The 17,695-nt window shown below is 39.2% G+C and overlaps 1 protein-coding gene across 1 annotated transcript in view; it reads right to left on the reverse strand.

Annotated features, from left to right (window-relative positions):
- Nucleotides 1–224: 224 nt before the first annotated feature.
- MMS22L (MMS22 like, DNA repair protein) overlaps nt 225–17,695 on the reverse strand; it is a 98,523-nt gene continuing 81,052 nt past the window's right edge. The window contains exons 19-24 of the mRNA XM_019471052.1: nt 16,601–16,770; nt 8,142–8,353; nt 5,639–5,805; nt 4,109–4,205; nt 2,764–2,931; nt 225–306 (exon numbers count right to left, since the gene is read on the reverse strand). Of these exons, the coding sequence (XP_019326597.1) occupies nt 225–306; nt 2,764–2,931; nt 4,109–4,205; nt 5,639–5,805; nt 8,142–8,353; nt 16,601–16,770 (896 nt within the window). The remainder of the gene's footprint in view (nt 307–2,763; nt 2,932–4,108; nt 4,206–5,638; nt 5,806–8,141; nt 8,354–16,600; nt 16,771–17,695) is intronic.

The raw sequence follows: 17,695 nt of genomic DNA on the forward strand, positions 1-17,695 counted from the left end.
TCCACAGTACATTGAGAGTTACTTTTCAAATGCATGACAATATTCAAATACCACACAAATTATTAAAATTAATACATAACTTGGGGGGAAAAAAACCCCACAGAATTGATAAATGTTTTGCCATTGGAAAGATAAAGAACTTGGCTAGTGTGTCGTAGAGTGCAGTTCTAGGTATCGACAGTGTCAGAACGTGCAAGAGGAAAGGATTAATCACCAGCACACTGCTAACCTGTCTCATTTTCCAGTTTTTGTATCTCATTTTGTCCAGCCTCTGTGAGGTAAGATAAGAGTCTTTTATAGGCTTCTCTGTTGAAAAAAACAAAAGAATATAATGTTTTACTTAAACAACCTCACACATCCTAGGAGTAAAAGCACATAATTCCCAAGCACATTGTTTACATATTGGGATATTAAAACACAGTAACTTTCCTTCCGCTCCGCCCCGCCCCCCCCATCTATTCAACTGCTCTGTTTGCTGTGGATTTTTAGCATGGTCAGGTTGGAAGAAGAATAAGGATTGCATTGTTTACGGCACAAGTGTGGTGAAGATGCTTGGAAGTCTGCTTGCTTAGTAAACTGCTGTGAAATAGAATTTTTTTATTTTAAAACGTAGAGTTTCCAAGGCTTAGGTGAGATTGGCATTCAGACTTCATCATGTTTGCTATCTGATTTCCGCATAAGAAATCTCTCTGTGACTCATGCTACAGCACAGCGATGTGAGCCACTGGCACTAGGGTGCAGACTGGCGCTGGTAGAGATTTAGACCGTCATCCTCAACAAAGGGCAACGACCATTTTAAAATAAACCTGGAATTCAGAAGAGGACTGTCACTCAAGTGGATTTTCCAGAAGAGTGCATATGTGTTGACGAGACTTTTCACCTTAAGTTCATTCTAATACCCTCCAACATAGACAATATAATTATTGTTAAAGTACTGACTCTGACATTTAGGTCTATTCTAATTATATATCTTTTTCATGAAATATTAACTTGAGCAAACAAAACTGCAGTTTTCATACTAGTTCCTTGCAATAACAATACTGGACATCACCACTATAAGCATCTAATGCAACTTCTGAACTTTGTTTCTCATATATATATATATATATATGGGTTTGCACTTTAATGTCTACAATAATTGCACAGAATATGTTAATATAATGGTATTTAGTGGCCAGGACTGAAGAGAAAAAAGTTATTAGTGTTCTTACAATAAAGTGTTCATGGATCACCTTAGACTGCTGGGTAATGGAGCACAATATAAATGCAAATCATTAACACAAAACATCAACAACAGATTTAATAATATATACATTAAGTGATGAGGCTAAAAGAAATGTAGCTCTTCAGTAATCTCCAAGCATATATTCAGGAAGCTCAAACAACCTGTTTTTGTTTTTTTCCTCACATTTTGTAGGTAAAAGGATTAATTTTACCTTATTAACAGTATAAAAAAATATGAAAATTGGCCATGAAATACATTATCAAAAGATCAAAAGCAGGTAGTATGAAAATCCTGCATATAATGGTACTTCAGTCTGACTTTGGGTGAATACCCTTAAATAAAAGCAAATGTATTTGTTGGTAGAGGATAATAAAAAGTGAATAATATAATTACAAGTGAGTTAAATATATTTTTCATTAAATGGAAAATTAATACCCTGTGACTACCCTTTACTGTTTCATGAGTTACATTCTTGCGCAACTCGTCTTTTGGGTTTTTCATAGCCCAGACCCTGCTGATGTGCAGCTCAAAACTTCTCCAGTCTGGGGCGTGACTAGGATCCTGCCCTTTGAGTAGTCCCAGTATACGCATAAATGCAAACGCTGAGGCCAGTTCCTGGCCCAGACCCGCACGAGGGTCAAGGGCCAGCCTTTATTATATAGGTGCTGAAAGTTCACTGCTGCACCTGCACCCAGAGATGCCACCACCTGTGCGGAGCTGCTCACCTCATGTGCCGTTTCCTCCTAACGCCAGATGGATTCACAAGTCAAATATTGCTGCTCTAAGTTCTTGGGGGGCACGCAGAGGAAGTGTGAGTCTGCTGTGCCTATCGGAGAGAGGAGGCCAGCCTTTTCTGGACACCCACAACTCTCGTATGTTTAGACTGGACATCAGGAGGCATTTCTTTACCGAGAGAGTGGTCAAAAACTGGAACAGGCTTCCTGGAGACTTGGTCGATGCCCCAAGCCTGTCAGTGTTTGGGAGGCATTTGGACAATGCCCTTAACAACGTGCTTTAACTTTTTGGTCAGCCCCGAACTGGTCAGGCAGTTGGACTAGATGATCATTGTAGGTCCCTTCCAACTGAAAATTATTCTATTCTATATTACGAGAGAACTCTTGAAATTAAGCCATGAGTATTTCTTTTCCAGGCATCTCAGATCATATCTGATTATACCGTAATTTTACATATAACCCATAAAGTCCTCTAAAACAGGGACTGACGGGAAGATTTTTTGGGGCAGGAATTCTTCTTTATTCTGTTTTGCCACACACAGCGTAGTGAGCAGAGGCAACCTGGCTTTGCATAAATTCTATTGGGGTCTGTAGCCCTAGTGTCAAAACAGCTCTAAAAATATTTAGCAAATACAGATGGCTTAAAACCATGAAAGGCCTGAGCGAAGGGAGATTTCTGGCTGAACACACTTGAAAATCACTCATTTTTGAGTGTCTGCGCTGCTGTCTAACATTGCTTTCTTTCAAAAGAGAATAAACCTCTACTGCTCATTGTGAAAAAACAATATTAAATAAAAATCAAACCTCCGTGCAGCATTTCTTCCAAGACCTTGTTTGCGCTCTGAATCCTTCAGAGACTGCGTGATTGTGGGAATCAGGCTGGTAACTAACGTCTGATCCAAGACTGCCACTGTTTCCAGTATGCTGAAAACCCGGTGATCATACACGGCAGTATACTCCCGGATAAACTGCCTGAGGGGGACACAGAGGCATTTAATGCAAGGTCAAAACTAGATGCAGAGAACATGCCAAAAACCAACTGAAGAGTCTAATCAGAACAAGCAATCTGGCTGCATGGCAATTTTCGTATTGTTACACTGAAATACTCTACATGGAATACTTTCTCTAAACGAAGCCACGCTTTTGAAGGCCAATGCTAAAAACCCCCACACATTCATTTTCGAGCAAATTGTCAGATTCTGCTGCTGTTTCACCAGGGCTGACTTGTTCCAGAGCACTTTACTTTGTAATGCGTCTGTCTGAATGCAAAACTAAAACGTGTATTTATTGTTTAATAAAAAATAATAATTAAAAAAAAAAAAAGACCAGCGAAACGAGATCTAGATTCAAGTCTTCAGAAATAATGTTAGCATGTCTTACAAAGCTCCTCTCGACCTTAAGCAGGGCAGACCACTGGATGGAAGCACGCCCATTTGTCTTCCTGAGGGTCTGAGGTCTTTAAAGATCACAGATTACATTCGAATCGGGAGTAACACCCTAGGGATGAAACATCCCATGAAAGTGATGTATCACGTACAAATATTCACGCTTATTTCAGTGAGTGTCTCTGGAGCTTTCATCTAGACATGACCCAATACAGCACCAGTGCTGAGGTTTGCAGAACGTCTTTGGGTCTCAGCTCATGCAGGTCTTCTACTGTATCCATGTGAGAAACAGGATTCATTTTGCAGACGTATGGAATAAGTATAATTTATGTAATAATAATCTATTATTTTTTTGTCACAAAATCAAATCAATCAAAAAAAAAAGCTAAGCTTGTTATATGAGGATTTGATCTCCATTATATGCACTTTAAATTCAGCACGCGCATCTTTCACAGCGCCTAACAGTGACCATCCCCATTCACGTCGAGTTTTTCCCATTGCAGCAGCAACGTACCTCTCTATCACATACCTTTCAAAACAGTACCTAATCCGTGAGAAAGCAGTTATGTTTCTCTCTTCTACTTTTTTGCTCTGGCTTTTTGGCCAAGCTATGTTTAAAACCAGTGCCAAAAGTACCGTTATTTAAATACCATAAACAAGTGACAATGCAGTATGTTAAGGATAATTAGTTATTTTAAAAAAACATGTTTGCTGTCAATTGGCTTGCAGTAGCTTCACTGCCAATTGGCACGTTTTCTGGTTACCTAAATACAGAAGTCAGCTGGGTGGCACGTTCTCCTCCTGACCCTGCTTGGCAGCCTTCTACCATGTACTGTACAATGTCTGTAGATATCTTTTTAACTGTAAAAGAAAAATCACAAGATTCACACAGAGCTCTTGAACTGACCATCTGGAGAATGTCTTTCATGAAGGCTACAATTTTTAAATGAGAAAAAAAATTGGTTTTATCTTACTTTGATGCAAGGGAAATGGCCGAGAGCAGTTAGTTAGATTGGCTATAAAGAACAGAATGAATCACAGATTTATGCAAAAGTCTTATTTTCACCACCATTATACTTTAAACATACAGATTTTTAAGTACACACTACGGTCTCTTTAAGTCGAAGCAAAGAGACACACACTTAGTGGAAATAGAGATTTATTTAAATTTAAGTTCTGTTTGTATTCTTTAATCATTCCTATTTGAATTAAAGAAAAGCAGTCATGGCATTATATCCTGCCCAAGGCTATATAGATCTACTCCTTACCTCAATGGTGGATACTGTTCTGAAATCCACCCTACCTCTTTTTTTAAGGGAAAAAAAAAAAACACAAAACCCCACTATTTTCTTCCTCTTAATTGTTTCCAAATAAATATTCAAGTTGAAAGATGCAGCTCTTCCTTTATAAAGGTGGAACTGGGCTGCAAGGACTTTTCTACAGGGGTGTGGTGGAGCCCTGTCTAGGCAGGCAGTGGGCTGGCGGCCACAGCAGCAGCAGATGTTCAGCTCATTCTACTCCACAGCACATTGCAAAGCAGGTACTTTCAGCTTCGGGCAGATACAGCTATGATGGCAAAAGGGGGAAGAAATGTGTGTGATGATTCAGCTAATTTCCTAAGCATATCTTGTCCTTGAAACTTTTATAGACCAGAATCAAAAAGTACTTCTATTAGACAAAATTCCCAGGAGAAGTCAGAGGTGAATCCCCATTTTGCTTAATGCCTCTACTGGCAGCAAGAAGTGGAAATTTTGGGCCTGTGCACACATGCACATTCATTATACAGCTGTGGGCTGAACAGAGTGCTTCATTTTTTAGGAAGCTAAAAATAAAGAAGTTCTCACTACCAAACAAAGCACGCTAAAAGAAGAAAGAAGACTCAAAGATGCCTTCAGAGAGCAACATGCTATTTTTAATCCATTTATAATGCCTCTATGGGGAGAACATACGCTAGTCTTACTTGCTCTCAAACCTTTAGGTGCAAGAAAACTTCCAGAGTTAGCCAGTCTGGGAGGAATGAGATGGGAAGGATGGGGAGAAAGGAAATGCTCTTCAGATTCCTGAGAAGTTGATCATTAGTTCATCAGAGAGCGAAACAAGGCAGGACTTCTCTGCCTCTTGGGGACAGAAGTCCCAGACCAGTTAATGAAAAAAGAAAGCTTCTCCAGTGTATCTGGCCAAAGTATCCCATTCACCTCATCTAAGAGTCTTAAATATTGGGATGAAAGATGCTCAGCAGTACAAAAAATCTTACGGGTGTGCAGAGATGTGCTGAAAGCAAACAAGCAGCTCACCTTGTAGCTCATTAACCAATACCATGCATTTCAACACGGCTGGGAGAACCAAGTCAATGTCACATAGTTCAGTGCTCTGGGTTCTCTGAAGTACTTCAAGAATGAAAGCAACAACTGAGGCCAAGCGAGGAGGTGGAGCGTTACCTTTAAACTGCATGTAGTTTTCACTGGGAAGACAAAGCAAACCAGAACAAAGTCCATAATTTGGTTTTGCCATTCAATGCAAGCACCATATACCTTAAAATAACTTTGTGATATTTCAGTAGGAGGCCTATTACATATATTTCTATCTTTATCTAGGCTCAACTAATGGCTTCTATTTGTCTTAGTCTTAGCAATGACTCCCCATTTATCAGAGGACAGTGATGCCTTCTGACTCTCCTGTTGAGAGGGAGTGAGAAATAACAGCTATCATAGTTAAAAAGCCAAGTGTGACTATAAAAATTAAAATACAAAGGCAGCTTCATAAAATAATTGAATAAAGGGAGGAGTCAATATTTTAAGACCCTAAAACAACATCCAAAACACAACTGTTGTTCAATTACTTTATTTAGCTTTAGTGCTTTTGTCAACTCGCAATCCAACTTGTGGTAACAGCTCTGCTGTTATCCTGGTACTGTTATTTTATTTTTGTCAACAGTACGTTGTAACAGGACAGCCAGTGTCTGCTTTTGCTCTGTCAAAATTAACAAAATCATCTCCAGTATAAAATTTGCCACAAAGATACAAGGTGACCTGTCAATCTGCAACAAGAGCAAATTTTGACATCACGCACATTGAGTGTTCCAATTTGAACAGCTTGGTTTGTTATTTTTCTACAAAAGGATACAAGCATCTGAACTACTGTTGGTTTGACAGTACAAATTACTGAAATCTGAAGACAATAAGTTTAAATTGAAGCATTCAGGAGAGAAGAGTGCCGGTAAAAAGAACACAGCGTTTATTCATCAGTTAGCAAGAGCACTCCCAGAACCTTCGAAAAAAACTTTTTAGATAATTAATATTAGGTACCATTAGCTACTCAAACAAGGCATGCATGTTTATGAGCAATGCATCAATTAAAAGCCATCATCCTTGTTAAAAACTTAATAAGGGAGTGCTTCTACAACTTTCAAATGAAACCTGACTTTCAGAGATCCGAGTATTTCATTGCACAGCTTCAGAGCACTGGTATAACTTGGCAAATGAAAGTTGTAACACTTTACTTCCACGTTTCTTGTATCGTGTGGTCTTACTCACTTTAATATTAGCAACTCTGAAATCTTCTACCCCATTAATTTACTATAAAAATTTCACACTATTTTTTTTGGGGGTGCTCTTCCACTAAAACAGTTCTCTGACCTGGATAATACACCCCTGATCACGTGGTTCCATTTCCTCTGTGCAGCAGCAAGATATTCACAGCTAGCGAACTCTCTACGTATTTATGTATAGACCTAGTGACTGCCTCCTGACCACCCAACAGTTTGCAAATCAGACTGCTGCTCAGTTCTGCGACATTCTTCCCAGATCACTAAGGAACGTTTCATGTCTTACAAATCACCTAGTGCCATTACACTTTCAGAACTAACTTTCCACTGTCCATCTTAAAATTCACACATGCATGCACACATTCAAAAATAACTTTATTAAGATGACAAAGTTTGAGTATTCGTAAGTTAAAAACATGTCAGAACTAAGATTGTGAAAGCTTAATTCACTCCCTTAATATGTGATAATACAGGCTTTACTTAAAGGATTGCCTATCATATTTACCCAAGATCAACACTGAAATTCTTTTAATCAACATGTATACACACTCTTTAACAAAGAAAAACACAATTACCTTGGATATAAGCAATCACCTTATATTTGAGGGGGTTTAATTCCTCTCCCAACATAGACAAAAAGTACAGATTGTTCCCTATTCTGCAGTATATAATACAAAGCTTTGGCCTTTCAGCCGCAGAGACCCAGCACTTACAGCTGCTGTTGACGTCGTGTGAGTAGTGACAGCACAGTGAACAAGTACTGTCTCCCTGCCTCTACATCTCCCTCTTCCCACACCCCAAATTTTCCACTTCCCCTGGGTAGCTGGCACACCTAGGTATACCCTGACACTTACAGAGCCAGGCGGCCTCCCACGCACAGGTAACTGTGGCAACTATAAGCACTACAACTCTGTGACCCTAAATAGAGCCTGAGACACAAACATATGATGATGTATATTGGAGTGTAATTTTTCTAGAAAAGTACTTCCTTTTCACGTGGCCCCATGTGATACTTTTTCTTACAGTCTAGGACCTCTATCCTCAATGACTCTCTCGCCAGTCTCCAGATCTTCCCAATTTTACTCTCCTGATGTGTACACGTTGTCCTTCCTTTGCTCCCTGCCCAGCAGCTTACAGGCTCTTCCCACAGCCAAACTATCAGTTAACTGAGAAGAAAACAGTGGCATTCCCTTGCTCATTAGCTATTTGTGAAATCTGAGTAAGTGATGGTTTTTTACTTCACCGGTCCTTACTTTATGACATGCAGAGTGGTCTTCCGTAGACGGAGCATCTGGGGAGCTGTAATGGAACTGCATAAAGCAGTCAGCATAGGATGCTGTCCGGCTCCAAGCACAGTCGGAGAAGAAGGGAGAAATCGTCCAAAATACTGTTGAATAATGCTCCCAAGCAGTTGATTTAAATAGGCACCCTGTGTTTGGGACTGACAACATATGAAGGACAGGCCCTGTAGAAGAAAATTTTAGAAAGTGAGAAATTGAATAAATTTTTAACAATACTTTTGAATAAATCTTTAACAACCGTAGGCTAAATACTCGCTACACGCTTGTCGTGGTTTAACTCCAGCCGGCAACTAAGCACCACACAGCTACTCGCTCACTCCCCCCACAGTGGGACGGGGGAGAGAATCAACAGAGTAAAAGCGAGAAAACTCGTGGGCTGAGATAAAGACAGTTTAATAGGTAAAGCAAAAGCTGCACACGCAAGCAAAGCAAAACAAGGAATTCATTCACTACTTCCCACTGGCAGGCAGGTGTTCAGCCATCTCCAGGAAAACAGGGCTCCATCACATGAAACAGCGACTTGGGAAGACAAATGCCATCACTCCGAACATTCCCCCCTGCCCCTTCCTCCTTCTTCCCCCAGCTTTACATGCTGAGCATGACGTCATATGGTGTGGAATATCCCTTTGGCCACTTGGGGTCAGCTGTCCCGGCTGTGTCCCCTCCCAACTGCTTGTGCACCCCCAGCCTACTGGTGGTAGGTACTGGTGCACCCTCGCTGGTGGGGTGGGGTGAGAAGCAGACAAGGCCTTGACTGTGTGTAAGCACTGCTCAGCAGTGACGAAAACATCCCTGTGTTATCAACACTGTTTCCAGCACAAACCCAAAACGTCTCCCCATACTAGCTACTGTGAAGAAAATTAACTCTACCCCAGCCAAAACCAGCCTAATGCTGTGTAAACTGCAGCATACAGAGTAACTATTGCATGACAAATAAGCACCAGTAATTTGCTGCAGATACGATGGTCTACAAATGAAGACGGAGCCAGGGCAAGGCTTGCAAAGGAGAGAAAAATCTTTTACTAGACTAACTAATATATTGGAAGATAAGCTTAGGGACATGCAAGCTCCCCTTCAAATTTGAAATAAAACCTTGGCATTTCAGACCTGAGGAAGTGTTTCTGTGCCCAAGAGCTCCTCATTTCTCTTTCAACTCTGTATGTGGTCTAACAAAGTATATTAGTCAGGTAAGATTTATGAAGGGAGAGAGAGAATACCTCATCTGTTTGTAAAGCACCATGTGAAATTTTTGCACAAACGATATAGCAGAAAAATGAGCACATAGAATCGTGGTCTGACAAGAAAAAATTCGCTCATAGTGTGAGCAAATTAGGGTAAATTAGGCACCATTTATAAGGGATTTAGAGGTTTTTTTAAAAATCTGTTTAAGATAAGGCTAAAACTGCTGTGATTTATCCAATATAAGCTATATTTATGCAGAGAAAAATCTATAATGAAAGTACTTGCCCAGAAAGTGCCTATCTGAACACGACCCATAGTTATACAACATGCACATGGATCATCTCTGAAAAAAGAGTATTCTTCTTACTGGTACAATTTGCTGTGAGAGAAAGTTAAGAGTTTCCTCCCCCTTCCTTTGAATACTGAAAGGAAGAAGAACAAATCACTAAGAAAAAAAATAAAAAAGTCCCATGATCTCCTATCACAAGGGTCACAGTCAGCGGCACAAACAGGAGCCTCTTGAGAATTCAGTTTTCACAATAGTTTTGTCCAACAAGAATAATGGCGTAAAAGAAGTTCAAGCACAGAGTTCCCTTGACAGCAACTTCAACAGTACTTCACACTTCCACTAGCATTGCAATCCAGGCTCCAGTTTTGGTAGGAGGAGTATCTGCCTGAATACTGATGGTTGCTGAGGTAAGCTAATGCCCCTAATATATGAATTAATAGTTCAAGACAAGCTGCTTTTGTTCCCCAGCTACTGACAAAGAGTATTTCTGTTGCTTTTCACTTAGGATTCCCTCCCCAAAAAGGTTTTCATCTATACCTGTCTGTGTGAACGTGACAGAACAATTCTTTCAGAAAAAAAGCAGGTTGAGACATAGCTGAGGGTTGTCTCGGCACTTTCTTGAAATGGGGAGTTCCCAATTTTGGTTCCACAGTAAACAACTACAGGAAACACGAGTTTTCAAGGTACGAGGTACTTCAGAACCTCCCTGAAGACTTGCTGTAGGTGGCCCTCTTGAACACAGTCATGTTCGGTTAGGGTTTAATTTCACACACTTCTAGAGCTCCTTGGTAATTTTGTAAGTCCCAATGATAAAAACCACACTTCCTGAACTGGGGCTTTGATAAACAGTTCAGATTCTGTCCTCCTTTTGTGTACATACAGCAAAATTTTGTAGGAAAAAGCAACTGCTGCTATATCAGAATTCTTGAAAACCGTTGGCAGGTAGCAGACTCAGACCGTTACAGATGACAGATTATTTAGTATGTAAGCTTGAGTGTTTGGTGTTTTCAATAAGATGATGCAGCAGGCATAAAGAAGAGTTGCCTGTGCTTGCTGATGTACAGCTCTTACAAAAAGACAGAAAATATTCCATAATCCCAAAATCGGAGCTGGCACTCTTAAGACTCTAGACTGTACAAAAAAAAAAATCTGTGAGAAAGTGTATATATGTCCCTGATAGAAGCGACACAAATAACATCACAACCTTATAGAGGACACCTGTAGGAATACATGAAGAATAACACCTGTGAAGAACTAAAAATGATAATTACTAAAATGAGACAGTTCTTCAAATTGACGATCAACAAATGCTACATAGTATCAAGAAAAGAAGGAAGAAATCAGTTATTATTAAATAATAAGCATTACTGGTTTTAAGAAATGATCCTAAAGATACTTAATAGGTGCAATAAAAAGCAAAAAATATTAGAATTTAGATAGCTGAAGGAACACTGATAAATTTTGCAGCTCTTCTAACAGTTTCATTTGAAGATGGACCAACAAGCATACCCTGATCCTTCATAAAAGCATTTTCATTTTTTGAGTTGAAGTAAACTGGTTCTAATTTTTTGGGGTGTGGGATGGGGAGAGATGTAATCTGAAAAAGAAGGAAAGGATTACACGAAAAAAACCAACACCCTGTCAAGAGCATTACTGAAAGATACTCTTCTTGACTAGGGAGGAAAAAAAGGACATAAGTTAACTAAAGAAAAAAAATCACTAGTTATCTGATGAGGCTAGAGAGAGCTCCTGAAATCCTGTAAGGAGAGCTGTTAACTTAAGAAGCATTTAAAAACATGGAAAACGCCTTTTTTCTGTAACCTAATGTTTTCTTTAGAAAGGATTCTAGGTTCCTTTTTGGTGGGTCAGGCAGAGATGCTGCCTCTCAAAAAAGGTGTAATTTTTAAAACCACGTAGTAATACCAAAATTCTCTCTTCAATAAGGAGGATCCTCATCATTTTTCCTAACGAAAGTCACAAGATTAGCACCAACGGCTTCCAAGATACAAATTCTTTTTTCCACTGAGACAACAGTGAGAAAAATCACCTTCCATTCTGTTGGGAGCCAGAAAAACACCCCCAAACAAAAAAACCCTTCTTTTCCACGTAGTAGAAAAATCCACGAATCAGTCCTCACACATAAAGGGCACATCTACAGCATCAAAGCTCTTCAGGGAAGAATCGTCACACCTTTGACCCTGACGCTTCCACTGTTCCCTAAAAGTTTCCAGAGAAGAACTTCGATTTCTCTTTTGGACATGAAGGCCCATTGACTTCAGCTCAACACTGTGTTCTTTATTTTGGACTTTTTTTTTCTTGCATAAGTGCAGAGAGCAACAGAGCTGCACAAGGTCTGACAACGCCGTATCCCAAGTGGCACAAGGGATAAATTAACAACACTGCACAGTAGCTGCAAATCTCTCAGTACAATGGCAAAATATCCTAGGCAGCGCTGGCCAAGGATGTGATTACAAGGAAATCACATAGAACTTTCTTCTTTTAAATCCTACCAGTAATTAGCAGAGATGAAGGAAGCTACTGTTCATATGAGAGAGAAAAGAAACACATGCTACTGGACTGCAATTCTGGACCAGAGATCTGAAATCAATCACATCAGACCCCTAGGACAATCCCTGCAAAGCAGATGGACTTTAAAGGGTTGATAGAGCCACCCTCTTTTTCTTAACTACGTTCTTTAGCCATCTTCTGAGGTTAAAAAAACAAAAAAAACCAAAGACATTTTAAGGGGAGCAGAGGGGCATGACAACATCTGCTCCTCGTTTTAGCAGGAAGGCAACTGATTCCTGCGCGTGTTCACTGCAGGAACCTTTTGTGGCCAGAGCTGCCTCTTTCTTCTGATTTATCCATATATCTGTAAATCACCTGTGGAGAGCGAAGAACCGATTAGTATGGATTACTGGCACTATTCACTGCAGAAATGCCAAGCTACCTAATGATGACTTATAATATCAGTCCTGCTGTTGGAATAAATCTGCTGTTCGCCAATTAATGTTGTACAATTCCTATTAAACACATACTATAATTCACAAAATGTATTAATAAGCTTGCTCAAATATCGGGCCACAGATGTGGCTCACAGGAGGGCTTTTAAGGTCTGATCTCTGACAAATGCTGAGCCTGCACAGGCCCATTAAAATCACTGGAAAATGTATGTGCCAAGCACTACTTAGAATTAAGCTCTTTCACCACTCTCCTGTATTTAGATAGAAATCAACCATCTTCTATTTTTGGACAGGATTAACGCCGATAAATCAAGCAGGAAATCTTACTCTTCCCATCATGATGTATATTAAGCTTATTCTATGCACCTACACTGTATTCTGCAAGATACATTTAAACTAGTATTTCTTCTCTAAAATAAGTTCTGTACACCGCTTCAGTTCTTTCCCATATTACTGGTAAATGTGTACCAAAATTCCTCCAAATCATTCTCCAAGAAATCAATCCAAGAGCAATCTCAACTGCTCTCAAATTTCCTGTGGTAAGCTTCAGCAATCCACTATCACACAAATCAACTCAACTTTTTTAAAATGGCAAAATATCCAACGTTAGATTTTACATGCCTCACTATCTCATAATTAAGAACAGTCCCATAATATTATAAAACAGCTGTTCATTCATGTTCTTCATGCTTTATTGTCTGAAGTCCATCGTTCAAACAACATCGAGGACAATTTTGATATTATATCCCAACAAAATCTTTCTTAGGCCATCAAATATTATCAAAACAGTTGATGCACAGTGAAAGAAATAATATCCAGACAGTAACCCTTTAGGCAAGAAAAAAATACTAGCTTAAAAGTTGCTAGAGCTAAGCTATTTTGACAAGGCAGAATCAGTGACTGAGTTTGAAGGAAACTTCTAGATAAGTACAATGTATAGTGGAGAACAGGCCAGTTGCCCCGTAACTGCCAAAAGGCACAGCTGTATAGCCCAAATTTATATATACAGTGAACACCAACATAACAAGTAAATACAGTCAGTCTAAATTGAGGAGAGAGAAGTGCAACGTCTAGTCTTAGCGCATTTGACAATTATTTGCGCTTGTGTAAAATTAAACACAGCCTGTAATTTTGATCTATTAAAAATAAACCTGTAGGTTTGGGGGGGTGGTGAGGGAAGGTGGGATACAGTCATCAGTTTTGATGAATTGTGAACTATGCTTTGGGGAGAGAGGAAGGAGCTTCATATGTTGTCCTAAAAGATGAAAGACTGGCCTCCGCCATTTTAGGGTGACAAAGAAAGGCAATGCCCTCTCTTAGTAGAGCACAGCGACAACAACATTGTTCTTGTTTTTAAGCCTGCTGCCCAAGTTGTGTGACCGGTTGCATTACCATTACACAGGGTTTGTGACCCTTTGGGGAATCTTTTTCTACACAATTCAGAAATTCTATAGGATTTCATAAGATTGCTGCATCAATGAATGTGTGAAATTAATTACCTGCTACTAAGATTGATTTCAAATCCTTTTCAAAACCCACATAAAAGGATCAAATAAACCACATTAAGATTAGTTGTTAAAAGCTCTGGAAAGAGGGAAGTTTTGCAAACCATCGCTTGCAAACTAATACGTTTTCTGAGATCTAAGAAGGCTTTTTAGACAAAGGAGGAAGAGGCCACACTGAAAGAGCTGAAGAAGGAGAATTCAGAACAAAAAAAGAACAGAAGATTGAGATGGAGCCTGGAACTTTTCAGAAGACTAGAAAAAAGAAAAAAAAAAATTTAAAAGACCTCTGAGTAGAAATGCTACTCAAGGGCTTTTATGCTTTGACTACAAATAAAGAATTTGCATGTATCAGAAGATATTTTGCATGGTCTCCAAATTCCTGTTTCTTTATTTTCATGTAACTGCCAAAGGATTAAGTTGTAAGGTAGATCTTACCTTACAGGGACAGATCTATGGAACAATGTTTGTCTAACATTAGGGTGAATTAAGGCTCCTGCACTAAAATACCACTGCTCCACCTCCAGGAATGGGCACCAGACATAGGGCAGCCACCCAAGGAGGGTCTGATCACACATTTCACCAGCAGCTTAAGTTAGTCAAGGTGGGGTTATTTCCAGAGGATGTTGTTTCTCTGTCTTTCCTCCTACCATGTTCACATGCTTTCCTTCCCACACATACTGTTTTATCACTTTTCTGATATGCCCATTTGGGTTTGGGGTTTTTGTTTGTTTGTTTTGTGGGGCTAGTTACTTGTTGAATCAGCTCACAAATCATCCCATATTCACAGAATCATTAAAGCAAATTAAATGCAAATGCACATGGGTGTGAAAGGGAATGAATTTAGCCTCAAGCCAACTTCCCTTAAGCCAACTGTGAAACGATAACCTGAGAAGTCAGGGAGTGCCTAGAATCCATTCAATCTCAAAGGAGCTCAGAAGCAGTCCTAAGAGAATATTATTTTTTAAACCGATAGTGAAATACGTTTATTTTCAGTTGATCCTAAATCGGCATTTTTCCACTTTCCCAAATAAAGGGGAAGGAAGTATTTTGGAATGAATGAAGCAGTTTGAAACACTTAATGTTGGAACTTTGTAAATAAAAACAATTAATAAAATGTAGAAGTTCCATATTGAAATAGGAAAAATAAGACTCCTCTTTGTCTTCTTTCCCCAGAAGTGTTTGTCAAATTAAAGAATTACTTCTTTTCTAGAAGCAGCATTTGTCTAAAATAAACTATTTGGTCAATAAGATCATCTAGCTTAGCTGGAAATCACATGGACTACGCAGCAGACTCCTGAAGAGTACGACAGTGAGGTCAGGAAGTCAGAGACTGACAAAGAAAACAGGAAACAAGGGTCCACAACACTTGGACTTCAAAACCAACTTGAGTGGCTTCATCTTAAAACTATATCCGTATGTGCAGACTACAGAGAAACAGTGCTCTCTGACTAAAATACTAAATTAGAAAGCAGACAGTCACACTCTGTGGTAATGTCAAGTGTCCAGATGGTACTACATGTATATAGCTTCTGAAAATACCTACAGAGCAGCAAAGCAAGCCATATTCTGCACATCATTATATAATTGTGTTCACGTCCATATGACATGCCATCGATCACAATGCAACTTTTGAAAGGAATAAATCTGAGGGATGTTTACAATGTCACCACTGCATTGATTCACAATACAATCCTGTAAAGTAATCGGTTAAGACTGCAATCAAAATAAAGACTAAGAGGGAAGGGAAAAAAGCAAGCAAAAAAGACCCAAGGATTTACAAGGAAAAACACATCAACTTATTTATTTTAAAAATACATTTTTTCTCTTCCTCACCCGCAGGAATTAATCTCTTTCTACAGCATCAACAAGCCTCACAGAATTTCAAGAGCGATAGGTAAGCTGAGGGAAGAATAGCAGGAATAATGGGAAAGGCAGCTTTAGTCATGGAAGTGTAAGCAGCAGGAACTTGATTCAGGAAAACACATTCTCAAACTATTAAGATAAAACAGTGCCATGATACGCAGAGGATTGTCTTTTGTTCCTAAGAGCAATGAAAAAAGAGTAGCTCATCTTTAATTATCTACAGTTAGCCAAGTTAAGGATGATTTAAAACATTTGTTTGCTCTGTCATGTCAACAAGTGTCTTGCTACATATTACAATTATTTGATCCACTGTTTCAGAAATCTCTCACATCAGAGACCAGTGTAAACAGCAGGTTGGCTAAAAGCTTCTCTATATACAGCGATTAGACTAGCAGCTCTGGAGCGTACCACAGCATAGCTGCATGCAATGAGAGGAAAGCCAATGGGGTGGTGTTTTTCCTTCCACTTCTACAAGAAAAAACTCCTCTTGCTGCTTCTTTAAATTCAGTCAACACTTCTTTTGATTAGAGAAAAAGAAAACATCCTCTGCAATATGAATCTTTTCCTGAAGATACGTTTGTCTGCTGATAATAATGTCCAGATATTTACCTGAAGATAAAGAGGTAGGCTTTCCTGAATGGCAGACAGCAAAGCCACAGGCAGCTCTTTGTCCTGCTGGAGCACAGAGTGCGGCAGCAGTAAGCAATCCACGATGCGGAACAAGAGTTGCTGAGCTTTGGAAGTAGCCAGTATCGGTGCCCAGAACTTTACCAGACATCCTGTAGAAAAAAAAAAAAAAAAAAAAAAAAAAAAAAAAAAAAAAAAAAAAAAAAAAAAAAAAAAAAAAAAAAAAAAAAAAAAAAAAAAAAAAAAAAAAAAAAAAAAAAAAAAAAAAAAAAAAAAAAAAAAAAAAAAAAAAAAAAAAAAAAAAAAAAAAAAAACCACCTCAAGAAATCCCAAAGCAATTTACACTCAGGAAAAAAAAAATTAAGAAAGCCTAAAGAGGCAATTATGTTAAATTAGATAATCCAAGAGTAGCAACAGCAACTGAAACGTCTCACTCCCATGTACTCATTCCATGGTATCCCCTTAGAAAAAGCCCAGTCAAGACGACTCAGAGTCCATTTACAGTTCAGCAAAATGAAAGTACTAAATTGATTCAACACATTACAATTACAAGTTTTTAGGCAAGTGAAGCTCCTTTAGGAAAAGTACAGTAACGCTGAAGAAAGGACAGTCTCTCACATCCCTGGAGAAAAAATTAACTAAACTTGATACATCATACTATTGCAATCAGCACACATGCACTTAAACATTTACCTTACTGCGTGCATTCATCACATTTTACAGAGAGACACTGCCTTTGCCTTCCCTTCATAGAATCATAGAATAGTTTGGGTTGGAAGGGACCTCTAAAGGTCATCTAGTCCAACCCCCCTGCCATGGGCAGGGACATCTTCAACTAGATCAGGTTGCTCAGAGCCCTGTCCAGCCTGACCTTCAATGTTTCCAGGGATGGGGCAGCCGCCACCTCTCTGGGCAACCTGGGCCAGTGTTTCACCACCCTCAGCGTAAAAAATTTCTTCCTTAGATCTAGTCTCAATCTAATCCCCTTTAGTTTAAAGCCATTCCCCCTTGTCCTGTAGCAACAAGCCCTGCTAAAAAGTTTTCCCCCATCTTTCTTATAGGCCCCCTTGAAGTACT

Source organism: Aptenodytes forsteri, unplaced genomic scaffold, assembly GCF_000699145.1.
Source record: "Aptenodytes forsteri isolate BGI_AS27 unplaced genomic scaffold, ASM69914v1 Scaffold384, whole genome shotgun sequence".
In the NCBI taxonomy this organism is placed as follows: domain Eukaryota; kingdom Metazoa; phylum Chordata; class Aves; order Sphenisciformes; family Spheniscidae; genus Aptenodytes; species Aptenodytes forsteri.